The sequence below is a fragment of the Ciona robusta genome, chromosome 10, assembly GCF_009617815.1.
Source record: "Ciona robusta chromosome 10, ASM961781v2".
Lineage (NCBI taxonomy): Eukaryota > Metazoa > Chordata > Ascidiacea > Phlebobranchia > Cionidae > Ciona > Ciona robusta.
Genome location: NC_143244.1, coordinates 1596796 through 1618012, shown reverse-complemented (window position 1 = coordinate 1618012; position 21217 = coordinate 1596796). Strand labels below are relative to the sequence as shown.

Sequence of the window (21217 nt, the reverse complement as noted above, 5' to 3'; positions counted from 1 at the left end):
CTACTGTAGCTAAACATCAACGCGACACTTTGGTTTTATGGCGGGCATTTTGAAAACAAAGATGTCAAAAATCTATTCAGTTATTAAAAAGGTTAAATTATACGTTTTTTATTTAATATTTACTAGATTTGTTAGTGAAATGTAAAGACAGACTGTTATTGGATAGTTCATTGTTATTTTATTTGAAACCACGACCATGGAGAGGTCCAGGCAACTAGAAAAGCAGTTGAAAGAGGTAAAACAATCAAACTTACAAACTATAGCGTTATTTTTAACATAACCTTGGTCTGACTGCACTAACTGCACACTACTAAGCTTTTGTTTTTGAATTGATAAGTTTTGCATTTAGCATGTATATTGGAATATTGGAATCTAAAGCTTGCTTTAATTTTATTAACCACACTTTTTTGACATGTATTATGTATATATATACTTTTCCATTAAGTTTTAACTAATGTGTGTTTTAAAAATGTGTTTTGCTGTTATCTTAGGTTTTTATTGTTGTAATCTTTGTTATTATATTGCAATCAAGTGCAAAGAGTTTGTTTTATTTCTAGGTTAAAGTTGAACGCGATGTTCTACAGCGAGACTTTCAGCTTTATATGAAGGAAAACAAAATTTTGAAGGAGCAGGTATGTAGATAATAAGGCTAGTTGGATAGTTTCTATGTTTCAAACACTGGTATTCCTTAAGCATACAATGAGTGCAAAAATTGTACCAAAAGACTTTTTATACCCCACCGGGCACCGATATCATATATGTGATACCCACTGTACATTTTTAAAGACGTTTGTTCGTCTTGAAATTTATCTTTGGAAATATATATGGTTTTACTGGCCACAAGCAAAGTCATAAACTATAATTGCAGCATGCTGAAAAATTTATTTTAAATTTAAACTTTTACAGCTTGAAAGCTTGCGTTCGAGTCACACAGAAACTGACACACAGGCCGTTCAAATGCTCAACAAGATAAGAAACCAACATCAACAGTTGGCGGTATGTCATATGTGTTTGAACGTTTACATCAACAATTATGTCATAAGTTTTTTTTGTTAAATAATTACAATCTCATCATCTCATCTGATGAGAGATAAAATTACTTAAAAAGTTGGGCATTGTTGGATTTCGCTGCTACTTATATGGTTGTCATTGGTTGCCATTTTGTGTGCCATCTAAAACATATCTTTCATAATATCAGTTTTTGTAGTGCCAGTATGGTGTTCACTTTTAGTTCATAATGTTTCTCTTCCAGGTTATGAGGGAAAAGGAATACAAGGCTGAGGTTGGTGAATTGAAAGCAAAGATAGCAAACCTGAAGCAAGCAAAGGAGGAAGCAGAGAACGAAGTTGGAGTGTTGAAGAGTAACAACGCTCAACTTAAGTCAGAGAATAAAAACGTAAACCTTGTTGTGGAAGTAATTTTACAATTAGTTTTTATTGTTGATGGATTTTTTGAAGGCTAGTTTAGGCTTACATAAAGTTTTTAACAAATTACAGTATATATGGCTAGATAACTGGTCTGAATATCAGGTTTTGGTATAAGCAAACATTGATAAGTCTGATATAGAAATATATATATTATAATATATAACATAAATATTCATATACAATTTTAGTGTAACTTTATAGTAATTTATAATATTTATCTTATTGCCCAAATTACAGCTTGTCAGTGATAAAAAAGATTCAAAACTGACCGAAACAAAATCAAACATGAAAGTAACTTCATTAGAAAATAAGTTATCAAAGTTACAAAAAGAAAGTATGGAGAAAGATAATTTGTTAAAAAGCGTAAGTCATTCTAGTGTTTGTTGTTTTCTTTCGTTTTATTATTTAATATTTTAATTTAACAGGAATGTCCTAGTTCTTTTTGACCTAAAACTAACAAAGTACATTAGTATCAGTATGTTTGGTAAAATGATATCAGGTGTTAAAACCTACAATGACAAAAAAATAGCAATAGCCTGATTACTTGCAATTTTATATTCAGTTGAGTTATAATCTGATATTAAATTGACATTACAGGCTACAAGTAAAGTTGGAGAGTTTGAGATTAAATTAAAAACGTTGAATCAAAATGAACGAAAGTTGAAACAATATGAAGATAAAGTAAAAAGGTTGGAGGCTGAGAATAAAGAAAAGGAAAACCTATTGAAGAAAGTAAGACGATGTATTTATTGGAATATAATCATCTACCTTAATAATGTATGTGTCAGTCCCCATTGTAGTATGGTCTTGTCACTCTTGTGACTTGCGGATCAGTGGTTAAGTGCTTGCATTGAAAGTGTTTAAACAATACTGGGTTCAATGCTTGTCACAGCTACTGGTGTATGTGTACTTGCCCTAGACACAAAGCAACATCGCTCGAACCACAATAATCGCTTAATTGGTTGTGACTTGTGGCACCCTGACTGTTATTTATGATCTATTTGATTTTAAACACGTTTAAATTTTTCACCCACTGATATATGCGCTAAATGCTGACAATTGGTCAATCTGTTCACGACTGAACCTTTTACCAGGAAGAGGCCAGTAGCAAAGAAAACAAGTCATCTGCTGCCAAATATAATATAAGGGTGAAGGTGTTAGAAGAACAACTGAATGATGTGAATCAGAAATACAAGGACAGTGAAGAAATTATAGAAAAGGTAAAAATGTTTTAAGTGTTAATTAACTTAATATATAATATGTACTTAATATGTAACTCTTTTTTATATTTATATGCTTAAGCTTAACAGTGTTTTTTGTCTCATCTTAAATTGGTTCAATTTTTTTAAATGTTAAGATGTAATAAAATACCTAAAATAATAGTTGACTTTTTAAAATTGCCACTAAATCTACAAAACAAGCAATATTATTAATTTACCATGAATGGTAAAGTTTCAATCAAAACATAAGCGTATATTGTGACACAGAACATTTATAGTTAACGTACAGCGTACTGATTCATGAACGAATATTATTCAAACTTGCATTATATTGCTTCCCACAGTTAACCAGGGAAACAACCAACCATGAAATGGAGTTACAATCGATATCCAGTCAACAAATAACTAAATTACGAACCATGGAGGGAAAGGTAAAACAACTGGAAGCTGAGAATAAAAGCAAACAAAGAGAATTATTACAGGTGGGGACATAGACGTAATGAATTGGGATATAACTGTATTCTGAGATGATCGGTTATTAAGAGCCCACTTGTCTTATATAAATAAAATAAGTCAAACTCGAAGCACGCTTAAAAGTTAAAGAGTAAAAAAAAACATAGTAGAATAAACCCAAGAATCATTAAGAAAAAGCAGTTTTGGGCCCGAAAGAGTTTGAGTTTAGTTAGTGTTAAAAGACTTTAAATTGCGGCATGTCAGTTGGTAATAAGATGCCACTTTTTTACACTTGCAAGAAAACCTTTTATTTCAAAACCTATTTTTTCCCAGATGTCAAATGAAAACAAAGAGACTAAGTCTTCCTCTTCCAAGTCCAATCTCCGGATCAAAACATTAGAGGAACAAGTTGTTCGACTGAAAAGAGAAGTCAAAGATAAAGATGATTTCATCCAGCAGGTTCGAAAATATTTAGGGAGTTTTAAATTTGGTCATATTTTAAATACAAGTGTTTGTTACAGTCTGTATTGTTGTAACATAGACCCAAGTTTGCAAAATTTGCAAAGCTCGATGTTTTTATTGCTTCAGTTTCTGTGCATAGAACATTACTTTTGTTGTACATCATGGTTTATCATTGTTTATATAAAACTGTATGTGTTTACCGGTGAAACTTGTATATGTCGCTCATTTTGTCCTTTTTTAATATACCACTTTCAGTGTAAATAAAGATAAACAGTTTTTGACTTACATATTACTGTTTAGGACCACACGATATACTTGTAGATTGCAAAGCTATAAGCCTTTACATCTATATATTTATAACCTTTCCCAAAATAGAAATCTCAAGAGATAGAATCAAACGAGAGTGCGTTAACATCACTGACGAGCCAACAGAAAGTTAAAGTGAAACATCTTGAAGAAAAAGTGATGAAACTTCAAAATGAGAAACATGAAAAAGAACGTGAATTAGAAGAGGTTGGTGTTGTTACAACATATGTATCAATTTTGTTCGTTTAAGTGGCTTAGTACTTCGGTGCTTGCATTGTAACCACCTAAATCGAATTTGGATACCAATACGTATTAGGCATGTATGTTCTTGTGAAAGTTACTTAACAGACATTGCTCCAATTGAGTGGTGTCGCATTATGAGTGTTGAATAGAATAGCTGGCAAATAACAAATATGTTATAATACAGAGGCATTGGTGTACCACAGCATTGTTGTTTATTTAATTAATTATTTCCGTATGGCAATGTAATAGATTTCACCGTATGCAGGAGTGGTATCGTATATGAACTGTAACATTAAACTATGATGTTATGAAACAGATCATACAACAATACAGTGAAGCAGAAACAGTTGCATCTAAATCCAACATAAGAATTCAAACCTTAGAACAACAGGTGGTAAAGTTGAAACGGGAAGTTAAAGTAAAAGATGAAACTATTGCAAAGGTGAACGGTTACTTGTTAGTTGTTCTCAATATAAACCATTCTGTTTTGCATGGATAAGGACCTGGGATTTCGGCCAGAATTGCCCCATAACGCTTAAATCCCCAGGGTATAAACCATTCACCAGCAAGTTTACTATATAAAAGATAGTTTCTTTCTACAATAAATGTTGTTAAAATAAAGTTTTTTAACAGATAGAATACACTTTTACCCGGTGGTATGAATCATACACCTAAATCTTGGACTGATTGCTGTAGGATCTAGCTTTTCAGCAATATAGAATCTATTGTATTTTTAACTTTTATTTATACATCCACAGTCGACAGCAGAAGCAAGCTCACACATACATGAAGTGAAATCAGTTTCAACACAACAGAAAACAAAGCTTAAAACATTGGAGGAAAAAGTAAAACGACTGGAACATGAAATGAATGAAAAAGAAGATGAATTATGCCAGGTGTTTATTATTTACTCTCTGTTCAACTTTCATTTAACTTTTTAAAACTTCGTATAGACAAGGTTGGTTAATTCCCAAATCCTGTGAAATAATTCCTAACTTATTGAAATCTCCAGAGTAGGACTGCCTGTTGCACATGTCACATGTGTCTTTCCAAAGAGCCATATTTGTAATAAATGTCTGGAATATTAGACAAATATCCAGGTTTATTTTATAATAAATCAGTTTTATATGATTGTTGTATTTGTCGCTAATGAAATCTTATTCCTAGGTGTCGACAAAGCTGGCACATGTGGAGCTAGAGAGCAACAGCTCTGCGTCAAAGTTTCGTGTGCGTATTCGAACCATGGAAGAAAAAGTTGAAAGACTTAAAACTGAGAATAAATCTAAGGAGGAAGAATTGATGAAGGTTTTGTTTTATTAATATATTGAGTTTATGTCACATTTGGTAGGACATGTAACCCACAAAAAGTGTAACCTTAAGAAAAGTTGGGATGACATGTAACTTCAGACACACAGCATTACACTCAATGGCACAGCCAGGGGGAATTTTTAGGGTATCATGACCCCCCCCCCCTTTTAAACCATAAAAATTGAATTAAAAAAAAATTTTTTTGCCCTATTTTTTATGCGTGATTTATTTGTTTCTTAGGTTGACAGTGAGCTATCCGAATCTTTGAGCCAACTTCAATCATTGAAAGATAAAACACGGAGAATGGAGATGGAGAATAAGTTAAAGGAGAATCAACTAAAAGAGGTTTAATTTTAACTTGCTTATTCTAGAGTAATTGCCACCTCTGCCCAACAGTGCTGTGGCATAATGCTTTGTGCATCCGCAAGGATAAATAAGATACATTCATTTATTTATCTACTCAATGGTAATGCCCGCATTTATAGCCCCAGTTAAAAGTCACATTTAACTCAAAAGTGTGCTGTCTAATATCTAGAATTAAATTTTGTAACCTTGTGTTAAGATGCAAGTATTTACTATTTAGCTAACCACTGAGCTACGGCCAGGCAAAGTAAAAAATCACCTTTAACTAACAGGTGCGTTCACTTGAACACGAACTCTCGGCCAAAACAGTTGAAAGTTCGTCTCACATTCAATCAATACAACGAGATAAGATGAAACTTGAAGCTTCTAATAATAGGATGCAAACTGAGTTGACAGAAGCTACGAGGAAATTATCGAGTTTGGAATGCGATCTGGCGGAGGTGAAGTATTCACTTGTACAGAAGGAAAGGGAGTTGAATAAGGTGGGTGCTTTTAAAATCATTGGGATATATTTAGTGTTATTGCTTATTTGATTTCAATATTATAAATTACTTGTTATTGTGTCCTATGTGTACCCAAACTACTCACATACTAGAGTATCCTAACCTATTCCAGGTCATGCATGCTTTGGTGCATGTTATGGATACATACCCATGTTAGGTATCTATGTGTGGGTATACTTTTGTATAACACATGCTTAAGTCACCCAACCATGACCCTAAGACAATTATATTGGGTTATATGACAACTACAGGGGGGGAAATTGAGCATAATGGTTACAATAATATGGGTCGCCTTCACCTATATTGGTTTATCCAATATATATGGTGCCCTTGTGTTAAAATCAAACACTGGAATAATAGTGCTGCCACATTAACTTTGTTCCAACCTTTTACAGTTGAAAGGAACAGAATCTGCATTGAAGGCAAGCAAGGATTCAGAAACCGCTTCAATGCAACAAGAACTGATCAACTTACAATCTACTGTTGTTAAACTTAAGTCGGAAAACCAGGTAAAACAACTCTGGCCTAAATCTTAACACACAGAATGTTAAAACCCATTAGTGGGCTCTGGTTTGAAGCAATGTCCATTAATCTCTTACCCACTTACTATACACCTATCAGTATTAGTGTGAAGCATCAGACCAGTTATCCTCTGGTTACTATACAAGTGCCTTAGTTAGCCACAGACACCTATGCATTCCTACTTACCCAAGATTTACATGTACACCATGAATACCAGGTTGCTAACCGAACAAAGAGAGAACAAACATCAACCATTGAACAACTAAGGGAGAATATAAAAGAAGAACAAAGAAGGTGTCGTTCACTTGAAGAATCAGCTTCATTGAAATCACAGAACCTTAACCATGTAACTCATCAACAGGTAATGATATATGTTGTTTTAATGTTTCAGCAAGAGACACACAAGATCAATTTCCTTTTGCGCCTGCTCTTTAAAACGGCCAATTTTTATTTGTCAAATTGTTTCGAGTAGCCTTGTTTAAATTACATCATGCATGTGTATGTGGACAATGTTTATGATTTATAACCACTTCAGTATACAGTGTATACAGAAAGCCAGTTCTTAAAACTAGGGTGGGTATAATGCCTAAGGCTAGTGGTTCCTAAACATATACAATTCCTTTCTTAGACCTTAGCAGAAAAACCTACCATGGATAACTTTCCTCTAAAAAGCAAATGTAGAATGTTTAATAAAAAGGCAATAAAAAAATCATCCAGAGAACAAAAGTAAACATATCATTATGCATATGTCCATTATCAATGTTTCTTCATGTAAATAACTATACAAATCTTGTTTCAACAGAAACTCAAGTTAGAAGAAAAAGAGAAAACAATTTCAAACCTCAACAATAAGTTAAGTAACTGTCAAGAGCAGGTATCTAGTAGCAGGGTAAGATGGGATATCAGTCCTTTTTTATTAATTGTTTCATTTATAATCACAATGTTGTCTGAATTGCCTTGGTATTGCATTGTAGCGGTTGCATTATGTTTTATTGCGAGCGGTAAACTAAGAGGGCGAATGAACACGGGACGCGGTATTTATACGGTAGATACCGTGAGAAAAAAGCAGTCGTCTACGTGTCGGCGCACACACACGTGGCAGGCTGCCACAGCATTATAAATAAACCTATAAAATGCCTAAACAACTGATAATACAGTAACAGGTTATCAAACACAGCAATTTCATACAATTATGACGTATTCCTTGCTGTATTATGGAAAAATAATCATGGCTTTTTCAAAATAATTTATTCAGCATTTTAAAACCTACGGAAGCATATTTAGTTATATATTCAATGTAAAGGTTTGTTTGATTATTCTTCGCACACCCCAGTTTAAGAACCATCGCTATAATAGCATTTAAATCATTTTTTGCACTGTAAGGGGTGCCCTTTTCTTAATTTTTTTTTCTTAATTTCTTAGTTTATTTTTTATATTGTTTAAACTTCAGGAAATTTTTTCAAACTTGGAAAATAAATATGACGTTCTTCAATCTCAGTACGATGAATTAAAGTCAAGTCTGGTGGAATATAAAGGAAAATATGAAATGTCGCAGGTAACTGTTTTATTTATTTTAATGTATAGAAAACAATTTTGTTTAAAACATATTTGGTTCAAGCTACACTTAATTACATCTTTTCAGTTAAACATTGGGGCTTAGGGGTCAAACTTTTTAAAATGCAGATATAGTTAAACAGGAGACACAAGTAGACACACACTTACAAATCTTTTTGATTGTAATGCATGCCACCCAAGGTTTGGTGCATATGCTCTGTGCAAACATTTATCTTAAACCCTAGTTCCCTGGCTTGTTACCTTAGCATTGAAATCATTACTTTACAATCGTCACTATTACTGTTTGATGACATGGTATATTGTGCAACTACATTGCATCACTTTCAGTATGTTTAAAGTTATCATCTAAATCGTTGCGTATATGTTTTCTTCACCTAACTTTCCTTTACTAGTGGCTCTAGTCATTCGTTAGTTTAGTATATTAAATCAGCTTTACGCTGATCTTGAAATAGGTTTTCGCCTCATCCTTTACAATAGACCCATTAGTTACATTCAACCATTTTTCTCCCCAGTCTTCATATATCGACCTAAAGCGTCAGAAAGACTCACTTTCCAAGGAATGCCGGCAACTTAATGACAAACTACAAAGCCTTGACGTCAATCATAACATGAAGTCATCGAAAGTTGATGAATTGGAAAAGGTTAACCATTTATAGCTTACATAAATAAAAGGCTCAATAGTCAAATCTGTCCTAAACCCTATGTCAACGACCTCCCTTATAGAATACTATAACAGAATAGAATCCATGAATAAAACTCAGTTTTTTGGGTAACAAAAACAAAATACAAAATGGTTAGAATTTTTTTCATAAGCCAACTTCGGTCACCCAGCCGGTCCTAGCATGTCACACTGCAGGTCCTCAACCATATAGAATAGGTCTTGCAGTTTACTTTATATCTGAATTTCAATATATTTAAAAACTAAAACCCTACAGACAATATCAGTGTTGAAGGAATCTTGTGTAATGTTGGAGAAACAAGCTGAAGATTTGGAAATATTTAATAATCAACTCATTGAAAAACAAAACAAACTTACAATAGAAAGGTTAGTGTTTGTTAGGAGGTTGTTCATGTGAATGAGGTATATGATATTACTGATATGATATAAATAAATCATAAACTTGCAAAAGAAGAGCTTAAAATGCAATTGTTTCAGGCCGTGAAATTGTTTACAGCATATACTTTGGTACTTTGCTGCTTAATTATTCTTAGTTTCAAAAGTTATGTAAGACCTCAATGAAAGTAACCACCCTTTTTTACCACTCATATCATATACAGGGATTCTGCATTGGCCAAATGTTCTGAGCTTGAGTTACAACACTGTGGTATAGAACACAAGCTTACAAGCAGACTCACTGAGATTGACCAAACCAGCACGGACCAAATAACTGACTTACAAATACAACTACGTAATGAAATGAACAAAGCACATGAAGTCACAGAAGAGGTTGGAAAGAGATTTAACAATTTTAACTAAATTTTTACTGAAAAGCACAATTTTTGTTTTTTATCCAATCTTGGTTAAAATGGTTTTCATTTTTAGCCCTTTACAGTTTTACATTTTTCTTCAAAACCATATATTTGCCTAGTTATTGACATTTTGTGTTTTAATCCTTTGCATAAACCTGTCGCTTACAAAACAGTTAATAATAAGTTTTTTCTTGAAGCTGATTAGAGGAATGATTTCTTCTACTTTATCATGAAAGAATTAACTTTAATGCCTGTCTATATGCAGTATACTGATTTACTAAATTACAATTCATACCAATCTATTTCTATTCTATGTAAAATAGAATAATTCATCATGTTACCCTGTCTATTACAATGCTTACTTCAGGGGATATCTTGAAAATAGCTAAATTTACATTTTTTTTTACGTAAAATCGGCTTTAATTCATATGTTCATATTATATGTCTTACAGTACAGAGACTTAGAGAGAAGATACAAGATGTTGGAGTTAAACGCAGCGGGTGTGCAACGTAAACTTAACGTGGAGAAAGAAATCCAACTCCGATTGAAAGATGAGTCATCAAGAAATAAAGCTGCGTCATCATATACTCAGCAAACGGTGACTCGGCTTAAACAGGAGCTTAATATTGAGTTAGATAGATGTGATGAATTGGAGAAAGAGAAAACTTCGCTGCAGAATGAACTGGACACCATAAAGGTAGGATGTAATAATGTTGAACATTTGTGTTTGGGTTAGGTTATTTCAATAAATGTTATATTATACTCAAAATGAAACAAAATTGCCATGTTTATATAAAAAGCTATGATTTACATGTCGGTCGTGTACTCGTGTTTCAAGGGTAAAAAGTATTTTTTAGAAAGTAACATTTATCACTGGTTGTTTCAGTTTGCTTTTTGCTTACAATTACATGAAGAATAGCCTGTAATACATCGGTACTTCCCTTGATTCCCAAATGGAAAAATTAAAGAAAGCAAGTCTGAAAAATTGAAAAGTTTAAAAAATGTGTTTTCTTTATACAAAGTGTTGTTTGCATAAATTAGTAATAAAAGGTGTTATATATTCTCACATTTATACATCCACACATTGTGTTTTGATCACTAACCACTAATACTTTTACAGCTGGAACATTCCCATGAACTAGTGAAGCTGAACTGCACCGGAGCTCAACAAATAAAGTTGATTGACTTCCTGCAATCAAAGATAGAAGAACTTGAACCTGCTGAAAAGAAGAAGAAAAAGGTAGAGATTGGAATAATGGTGGTGACTAATGTATCAAACTATTGGTTACTGTGAGGATTGAAAACTGTATGTGTTACATTCTATATAGCCTATTATACCTTTGTAAAGTGGGTGGGTGTGCTCTTGGGCAAGACACCTAATGGCAGTTGCCAGTTGCTCCAACCCATTGGTCACCAATGCGTTGTTTAAGTTGTCAGCAATATAGATAAAAAACACCCACCAAATTTCATATGTGGTAACTTGTAAGTTGGCACGAGGTGTATGAAACAGAACACCCGTGTTTTGTTTTCCGGCCACACGAGGATAAAGCAAGTTACATAAATTAAAGTATTAGTCCTTTAGTTTGTGCACAAATATGGCTTATTGTTAATATTTGCTGATTGCTGTAGTTTAGCTCTTCCCATTGTTAGTTCAACAACTTTCCTAAGATACCACAGGGTATGTATACTACGTATTAGCAGGAAAAATACTTATCGCTTTTGCCTTTTGCTATGTTATGCTAAAGCTTAAACATGTATTTTTATATTTGTTGTATCCCTGTTTTCCCCCTCATTAACAATATTCACCATTGTAACCCCCAGTTAAAGAAGACAACTTTGTACCAAGCTCCTCTCCAATATCGGGAGTTACGGGATTTACTTGAGGAAGAAAAAGCTGCGAATGTTCGTTTACAAACACAAGTTAACAATATGAGATCCGAACTACAAGCTACTAATTCTAAAGGTGATGTCTTATAATAACTGCTTATTGACTGTTTTAAGATCAAGTGTAAGTTGTAATGTTATAATAAACTTTTATGCATTAAGTTATATTCTTAGGGATAATATATTTGGGTATTCAGGCCACATCATAGGCTTAGAATGAACGAACGAGATGGCTACAATTTCCTTACCTTAACCTCTAAAGTATCGTTTTATATTTAAAATTGATACCTTCCAAGCTAACCAAAGTATTTGCAATACACAGTTAAGAGGATGAAGCACGGAATGAACACAACTGCTCCCTTAAGTCCGGGCTCTATTGCTGCAATATCAGCCATTGTTAAGTCACCTGCTGCCACACCCACCACATCTGACCAATCACAAGCCAGCAAAGGATCAAAGTTGAGATCAAAACCAAGAATGCATCATAATATACCACACAGGTATGTATGTGTATAATGCGGCAGTAAGCATGAGGTGTGTACATACAGATACATGAATACACTGTGTTTGTTTCTTCTGTAAACATCGTGGTCATGGTATAACTTGACAGTGAGCATGGGGTGTATGAAAAAAAGACACACATATTTTAACTCAACAGTGAGCATGAAATACACCATGTGTGTCTGGTGCATATTAAAAAGTCAACATTATGTGTGTCTCATGTCTAGTCTACTATATAAGAAGACACCCATGTTATAACTTAAGCAGGAGGTGTAATCAAACTTTATATTAAACCAATGTTTTTACTCCCCAGACTTACAAGTTGGATATGTAACCGTGCAACCCGCTGTTCCGTTTGCCTTGCCGTACTCCACTTTGGTCATGGTTCCTTGAAATGCAATGAGTGTGGGATGGTGTGTCATGCTCACTGCCGAGCTAATGTTACCAACACATGTGGACTACCAGGTAAATTAGAAACCAATGTTTTTTTATTTATAGATAGATTATTAGAAAGTAATGAACTATTTGTTTTAGTATTGCATTTTCTCACTGGCACCAATTATATTTGTCCAAAAAAATAAATTAGGAATAAAACGCTAGTGCTTAAAACAGCCTAAAAAGCATATGTATATACAAGATGTGGCCACATTTCTGTTTTGCACTTTTTACCCCCGCATAAAAAGGGTGTCATTAAATGGTGTAACCATCCTTACCACACTACTATGTTGTTTATTCCCTTCTCTTCACCGTTTTAATTAATATGAACTTCGCTATTGTCGGTATTGTGTCCAGAGTAATACATGAAAAATAAATGTCATGACTTTTAAGACAGTGTAACTGTATTTACCATCGTACAATGTATTTAAACATATTGTTCCAGGTGGATTGTTCCAACAATTCAAAGATGGGACAAAGACATCAAATCTTTCCCCCATTACTTGTGTGTTTAAAGGTAGCAATGCTGATCAACTGCATGGAAAACTGAAAGGTAGTTTGATGTTTAATTGCTATATAGTAGGTTGGGGTAAGATGGGTCTTTCTCTTCTATCATTCTATTTGGTAGTAAACAAAAAAAACATTTACAAAATTATATAACCGTATCTAATTGAATCTAAAAAGGTTGTTAATTTTAAACAGATTACTTTACATTACAAATTATTCAGCTGACAAATTAAACATTAAATGTACAGAAATGCACAATATTGTCCTTGTATTTATAAAAATTTAAAACTTTTTAAATGAACAAGTTTAAAAAAGTTAAACTTGCATATAATGACAAATTTTAAAGATAAACATTGTTATGTTTACCAAGCACTTTTATCCTATTATGACATCACACTCACACACAGTATTATGTGGTAATGAAACATGGACGCCTCGATTTGTTCGTCTGTGTGGTGGCCAGGTACGTATAGCGCCACCTAATGCTAAATCACCATCGAAACATACGGACAATGATGACGTCATAGACTTGAAACAAGCAGCATACGTACATACTGATGTTAGTAACTTGGAACTTCCCAACACTGCAAAACAAGGTAGTTTAAATGATGTGACTTATTCTGTTTTTTCAATTAATCTGAAAGAGATCTTCTCGCAAATAGTTTTGAGTTGTAATGCTAAAAGACCACGTTTCAAGGTCTAATTCAGGTTGCTTATATCAGAGTACAGAGTATGCCATTATGTTTCTTTATTTCTTCTTTAATGCCACTGGTATGTGTTTAGTTGCTTAAAACTAACTTGCTTACTGAAGCAACACATCGCGATTTGTTGGTTTATTTATGATATTTTTCATGCAGATATTCCTTACGTGTTTAAAATCCAAACTGGATCCAGCAACTCATGTTGGCCGGCTCGTTCAGTTTATTTCATGTCTGCGGGATATTCCGAGAAACACCAATGGGTTGGAAAGTTAGAAGCTGTAACTGCTGAACATAATGGAACGAAGAACATCACCTCAAACACTGTATGTAGTAGTTACTGTTATTTTATATTATTTCTTCCAATGTAACGATGGTATTTAGAAGGTTGATGTAAGATGATACGTGTTTTCATTCTTCTTATTGGCCTGTTTGGTAGTAAAAACTAAGAGTGTTTAAAGAAGTATATTTATGCCGTATCCTCAACCCACAAGCCCCCAGTACTATAATATGGTAGGTTTGAAGGTGGTACACCTTTATAGCACATAATATCGAAATATCCAGATAGTGTTTTAAACAATTAACAACGGTCTATGGGTCCCGAACAGGATAAAAAAATAAAAAGGTGTCCCATTCTTCCCTATCCTACTATATTTTTTAAGAATTTATTTTCTGGCCTAAAAATAGCATTTATTTATTAAAGTTTTATACTTTACATTACTATAAGTTGTTAAACAAAGTCTTAAACATTCCAATACTTTTATTTAATTGTAGAAAATCTTTGGCAATGAGATTCTCACTTTGTTAAGTGATGAAAAACTTGAGATTAATTGTTCGCTGCCAATATCGGATAAGGTGAGTCTATCTGTAATACCTTACGTGAATCTGACCCTGATCTGGTGCTCGTGGGGTTAAGCGATTTTTGTGTAAAAAAAAAAAATTGTCATTTAGGCGAACTATATATCTTTTATTGAACAATCGGTTTGTCTTGATTTTGTCTGTTACGTTTTTTAGCACCCGACTCTACTGTATCTACTTGCATTAGTTACAATAGTGTGCACTCGTACCAAATGTTTGTTCAGGCCACTCACTGGTCAAGGAAGCCTTTTGGTTATTATTGTAAAAGTTAAACTGTTGTATTATATATTAAGAGGTGTGGAATGTGGTTATAGAATTTGAACAACCCATTCTTTATTTTGTGTTTAATATAGCATGACATAAGAGATTCCAAAGCTGTGCTGTAATTTTATCCTCCCACTCTTCTCACTTTTTCTCCTCTTCCTCCCAGCACATCCTCCTTGGTTGCGATGAAGGATTATTCCTCCTCGCTCCAAACAAATCAAGCGTTTCTTCACGATCAAACTTGAAGCAAGTAAATGAGGTTAGCAAGATATTCCAGATGACCAAACTTGACAAGAACAAAGTAGTTGCAATCGAAGGGGTGACACAAAGACTTGTTGTATTGGATATAACACAGGTAGGGTGGTTGTATTGTAAAGTACTTTGGTGAGGTGCAGTGCATGTATATGATGTTTTTTGTTTTTATTTTTCTTATCGTTCTATTTGATAGTAAATGTCTAATTGGATGTATTTCACAAGGAGAGGTGACAGTGTTTTACATTGGTTTTGAGACAGGCACAGTATATATATATTAGGGCTGTGGATTTTCCCTATTTTTGTTTAACCGTTAACCGTTTAGTTTTAACCGGTTAACCGATACAAGTGTAATCCTAATAAAAGCGTCTTGTTTATCGCTTTTCTTTCGCGTATTTAAAGGCAACTTTACGACGTACGTATGGACTATGCTTGCAATACACGGGCAAACGTTCTTAACGTTAAAGTAATGCTTTCTTATTCATATTCAATACTGTTTTAAAGCACCTGCCGTCTAAATATTCAACGTGTGAATTGCTATTATGTCGTAATCAATTGCCAGGTCAAACAATCGCTATTATGATGCAATGAATCCACGTGTGAATGCCTGCTTTTTCGTAATAAACACGCTGCTTGGCTGAGGAAAACATTTAAGTTGTGTATTACACCAATATAATGTTGCAAAACTAGTTAGCCTGCGGTATTAACAATCAAGATTGATGGCGTAATCGCCGTTGTAGGGCACGATCAAAGCAAAAGCGTCCCTGCACACTCTGTCTTATTGCAAAACAACAATCAACGAACACGAACACATGCCTTTCGTGTAAATAAGACAGATATTGATATACGTTTATGCCCTATGACGTCATAGTTCGGTTAACGACTTGAACTTTTCGTTAGCGGTTAACCGAATAGGTTCGGTTAACCGGTTAACCGTTAACTTTTCCACAGCCCTAATATATATATATAGTTAGTTGGGATAAGATGGATCGTGTCTTATTTAGTAGTAAAAGAATATTCCCAGAACTATATAACCATAATCTCGCGACTCCCAAAAAGAGCATTGGTAATTGTTAAAAACACGATTAGGAATTATAGGATATTATGTGTTGTTATCCATCTTACCCCACAGTACATATATGTCTTTTATGTTAACAAGTCTATGAAAGCCAATTTCAAAATTATGGGTGACATATCTCAAAGTATAAAAACACAATTATTCCCAGATACAAACCCAGAAAACGTCCCTACAAGTCATTGAAGAAATCCAAGGTTGTCATTTATTTGCAATCGGTTACGCTGAGGGTGTTCATTACATTTGTGTGGCTTCAGCTACCAATATTACACTACTAAGATTTAATGATAAACTCAAGAAATTCTGTGTGAAAAAGGTGAGACTTGATGTGTTATGTGGTAGTGTTATAAATAACTTGCCTGTCAGTTTACTTATAATAATTTGCTGGTATGTAACAATATAAGGTTTTCTGATAAACGGTTTTAAGGTCATTATTGTCCTATGTAACAAAAAGTTACCTTTTTATATGACAAAGAATAAACTGATAAATGTATAAGACATTGAACTGTGGGTGGGGAAATAAATTCCAGAAGATCTGTTTTAGAAACCAGTTGTAATATGCCTTGGAGCAACAGTATCTGTAACTGATACATGTCGATATGGAAGATAAAAGTATATTATGCTAGTTATAATGGGACACTCAGCTTGGGTGCATATGTGTGTATTAAACATATTATATTCCCATAATAGGAGATAGCGACATCTGAGCCCTGCACATGCATGGTGTTCACTGCATGTAGTGTTATTATTGGAACCAATAAGTTTTATGAAGTTGATTTATCGGATTTCAGGATTGATGGTGAGTTAGGTTTACCTATTACATTGATCGGGTAATTAACTGTAATATTTGAATTGAATATAAACAGTGGTTACTAAGTCTTTGAAACAACCTTTTATCTTACACACTTTTATTAAATATAGGATATTTATTTAAATCAGTTATTGGAATATTAAGTTTAGTAATAATGCAAATACTTTGTCTAAATACCAAATCTTTTGATGTGTCTTTTGAAAAACCCAATGTTTAAATTATTTGGTTATTTTCTATTATCCACAATGCCACCAACAAACAATCAATTTGAAAACCGGACAATTAACAGCAGTGGCGCAGCTAGAAAAAATAAGGGGGATGGGGGTTTAATTAAAAAATGTTCAAAAATATCTTTTTGGCAATTTTTTTTGGTCTAAAAAGGGGGGGTCGCGACACCCTAAACCCCCCTGGCTGCGCTACTGATTAACAGTGACATCTTCAATCTTTATTTGTTAATCTTGACCTCTGCATTCATTCCCTCCACCCAGAGTTCCTAGATGATCCTGAAGTTCTTCCTCCTGAAGATGCCGCAATCTTCCCTGTGTCTGTGCTAAGGATCAGTGAGGATAACAACCCGGAGGAGTTCTTGCTCTGTTACCATGGTGACATTTTTTTATTCAATATCGGCGTAATAACAGTTCAATATTCTTAAATTATTTCTTTCATTTGTTTGTTGGCTTTCATGTTATTTTGTGTTGTGTGCCAGTTATTTGTATTGTTTTTCATGTGTTTAATTTTAAAAAAGTCTAAAAGTTGGTATTGTTCCAAAACCACGTCTGTACTCTTTTTTCGCTATATATGATATATACCATGTTATGAGTTTTTATTCTGTATTATATTAAGTCCAGATATCTTTTTTCGACAGAGTTTGGATTATTTGTTGATGGGTTTGGAAGATTAACCAGGAGTGGACAACTTAACTGGTCGCGAATGCCGCTTGCTTTTGGTAAGAAGTTAATCTCATGTTGTTGTTTTTTTAAAATAATAAATATGATAATTCATCTGAGGCCCCTCTGCAACTGTGAGTTATTCGGCATCTTTTTTAAATTCACAATTCTCCCACTTTTTGTTTCTTTCTAAAATCTGTCATAAAAAAATTCGAATTCTTTTAACTAAAAAAAAGAATAAAAGAACTAAAGTTAACCGTAGTCTTAGCAACCATCTTATGACATAATAAAAGTAATAAAAGTATTTAACGTATTAGTAATGTCAAATTCACTCGCAGACAATATGTTGCCCGCCTCTGACTTAGTAAAGTTAGGCAAGGGTTGGCCAATTACCATATAAATGTAGTATGCTACTACCTACCTACCACATATCTTCATTGCAATGACATGTACACACATCTAAATTAGTAACATATATGTTAATAAACCGCTTCATTCTCACAGAATATCGATCTCCATACCTTGCCATTATACAGTTCAACTCAGTCGAGATAATTCAGATCGATCACTTTGCTACAACAGCAGGAAGCTCTGCACTTGATCACGCTTTCCTGGCTTTTCCAAGGTAAATGTTACTTCATAGACTTCCTCTCAATTATAATTTGTTTTAAATAATCTTTTATTTTCAAACTTTTGTATATTTTTTGTTGTGGAGCAGTGGGATAAAGGTACGAGGCTCAACACTGCTACCATATTAAGTGTGTATGGGCATGCATAACACAAAATCTATAAAATAATCACCCACAATGTTATATATGTTGTAACTCGTAAGTGGGTATGAAGTGTATGTAACAGAACATCTGTATTTTAAGTTTCCACACAAACTGTCGCCACACAAGGATAAATAAGTCACATTCATTCATAACAATGGCCATTATTCCACCTGCAGTGCTAGATACTTGGGACAAGCAATAACTGAAGGAGCTTTATATTTAAGTTCATGTGAAGGTAGTAGGACATCAGTGTTTTGTTGCAAAGGAAATATGAATAAAGAATCAAAGGATGGGAAGAAACCAACAGGAGCTTTGTAAGTACATCATATATGTCTTGTTCCTTGAACAGATTTTTAGCATTTGTTTGTGCACTGACATTTTAACAGTTGTTAAAACTGCCAACCATACCTTTAAAAAATACAACAAAAATAGCATCCCCTACAAAGTGCCATTGGTTTTAACTCGAAAGCTGTCATATGGTATATGAAATGGAACAACCGTGTTCATTGATTTATAGTTTTGCAATAAATGGGAGTGCGGCGCATACAGTATTCATGAAGTCACAATATTGCTTGTGTTGTCTTATAATGTTACTGTTGTAGAAGCTCTGTTACAACGACTATCATCACCACACAAGGATACATCACTTACGTTCATTAAATTACTCCCTACACCTAATGTTTTATAAATCAATTCATCCTCTCCTCATCAGAGCAAACAAGCGAAGATACGCGGCTCTTTCCTCTTCCATGGATTCCCTCGCATCTCCCACTGTGAAGAGATCAGTGATGACTGAAGTATCCAACCTCCGGAACACAAGGGAGCTCTCATCATCCTCACAGTCAATCCTAGAGACGAGTAGATGGACCACTAGTGGTAGTTATGATGACGAGTAAGTGACCAATCATGGCTTTCTTTTTATTTTTGAATTTTTTGTGACCAATTATAACTCTTCTTTTATATCCTAATCCTGGCGCAGTTTGTGCACCTGCCTCTAGCCCAGAGGTTGCAGGGTTTCACTAGTTTTAAGAGTGATTTTTGTTGTCAGCTTTTGAGTTATAACTCCTACACAACAGGACCCATGGTTCATATACCACATGGTCACTGCCAAGTTCTATTTAACTGCATAGGTATCTTTTTATACATGAGATACATAACAATATTTTATACGAACGAAAGCAATTATTTAATGTTGCATGTCATTGCAGTGAACAATCTGTTAAAGGATTTGGAATTGGAAGAAACAGAACTTGCACAAGCGAGGTGAATACAAACGATTTTGTCCGTCATTACAGTTCAGACAAAATACCTTTATCTTCAAGTGTTTTGAACAAACAAGGAGATATTACTTTAAAACTTTCTAACATAGGTTGCTTTTAATCACTTATTCATGGGTAAAATATATGTCAGCATGCTATATAAGTCTCTATTATGTTGAACACATAATAACCACTAAGCTACTAAGCATTGTTTTATTACAGGAAAGTATATTGTCTGATTCTACAACTACCACAGTAGAATCTCGTTTATTCTGGAATAAACCAAAACCTATGAGTGAATCCACCCCTCCACCTAAGCCAACACGTAAACGTCGTAACCAAGCTCAAATACCTTCCACGGAAGTTTAAATATTGGCGTATATCAACGCACTTATTGTTTTAATTCCAAAGAGAGTGTAGATTCTGTCCCTGATTTGTGTCAATGCTATCTGGATGATATGTATATGTACCATGAGCTTTTTCTGTGCTGACCAAATGTTTTGCAATCAGCACTTTAAATTGCAGGCCATATTTTCAAGCTATAATCTTTGCAAGACCATCCAAAAATCCTAATTTATACGTACTGTTCTTGCATAATTTGTAACAGAATACTTCTATGCTGCCAACAAAAACGTTTTGCAAATTGCAATCATCATTTTAAAAGTTAGAGCCAATATTCAAGCATAATTTTTGCAGGAACATCTAGAAACCTTACGTACATAGATATCTTAACTGTGTTTATTTCATGAAATGTGTTATTCTGACTTTGTTTGCGATTGTAGCTTCCATAGTATTCACTGCTTGTTAAATATATTGTTGCTGTCAAATACATCTTGCGAGCGAAACTTATGAATGTAACTCACTTTATCCTCGCGTGGCCGGAAAACGAGTCTTTATCACACGGGTTTAACACCTCGTGCCAGCTTACGAGTTACCTTAGAACAGAATTGTATCATTCTGAGTAGGACTGTGTTTGTATAGGTTATATAGGATATGTAGAATAAATAATTGCAAGGCAAAAAATAAACTGCCATTTAAATTGTTTTAGAATCTGGATGCAAACATGAACAATATGTTCATTGTTGTTGTAGCACATATTGGTAATGATTTGGTGAAATAAATTTTATATATTTAATATTTTACCAACGGGCAATGTAATA

At 33.9% G+C, this 21217-nt stretch overlaps 1 protein-coding gene across 2 annotated transcripts; it reads left to right on the top strand.

Annotated features, from left to right (window-relative positions):
- The first annotated feature begins 77 nt into the window (after nucleotides 1–77).
- LOC149729401 (uncharacterized) lies at nucleotides 78–20906 on the top strand. Of its 2 annotated transcripts, XM_089886442.1 has the most exons (41): nucleotides 78–235; nucleotides 558–632; nucleotides 907–996; nucleotides 1253–1396; nucleotides 1665–1790; nucleotides 2025–2159; nucleotides 2522–2647; nucleotides 2992–3129; nucleotides 3434–3559; nucleotides 3938–4075; nucleotides 4428–4553; nucleotides 4870–5007; nucleotides 5279–5416; nucleotides 5660–5764; nucleotides 6055–6264; nucleotides 6681–6794; nucleotides 7025–7168; nucleotides 7610–7696; nucleotides 8258–8362; nucleotides 8895–9023; nucleotides 9318–9427; nucleotides 9661–9829; nucleotides 10305–10550; nucleotides 10974–11093; nucleotides 11675–11816; nucleotides 12060–12237; nucleotides 12552–12703; nucleotides 13119–13226; nucleotides 13588–13776; nucleotides 14038–14204; nucleotides 14653–14733; nucleotides 15167–15355; nucleotides 16479–16643; nucleotides 17018–17126; nucleotides 17627–17740; nucleotides 18004–18084; nucleotides 18530–18650; nucleotides 18975–19112; nucleotides 19511–19690; nucleotides 20007–20061; nucleotides 20280–20906. In XM_089886442.1, the coding sequence occupies exons 1-41, from the start codon at nucleotides 197–199 to the stop codon at nucleotides 20424–20426; spliced, it is 5394 nt and encodes a 1797-aa protein (XP_089742568.1). In that variant the 5' UTR covers nucleotides 78–196; the 3' UTR covers nucleotides 20427–20906. The 2 variants fall into 2 exon arrangements, with proteins under 2 accessions (XP_089742568.1, XP_089742569.1); XM_089886443.1 differs by lacking the exon at nucleotides 1665–1790.
- Nucleotides 20907–21217: the final 311 nt, after the last annotated feature.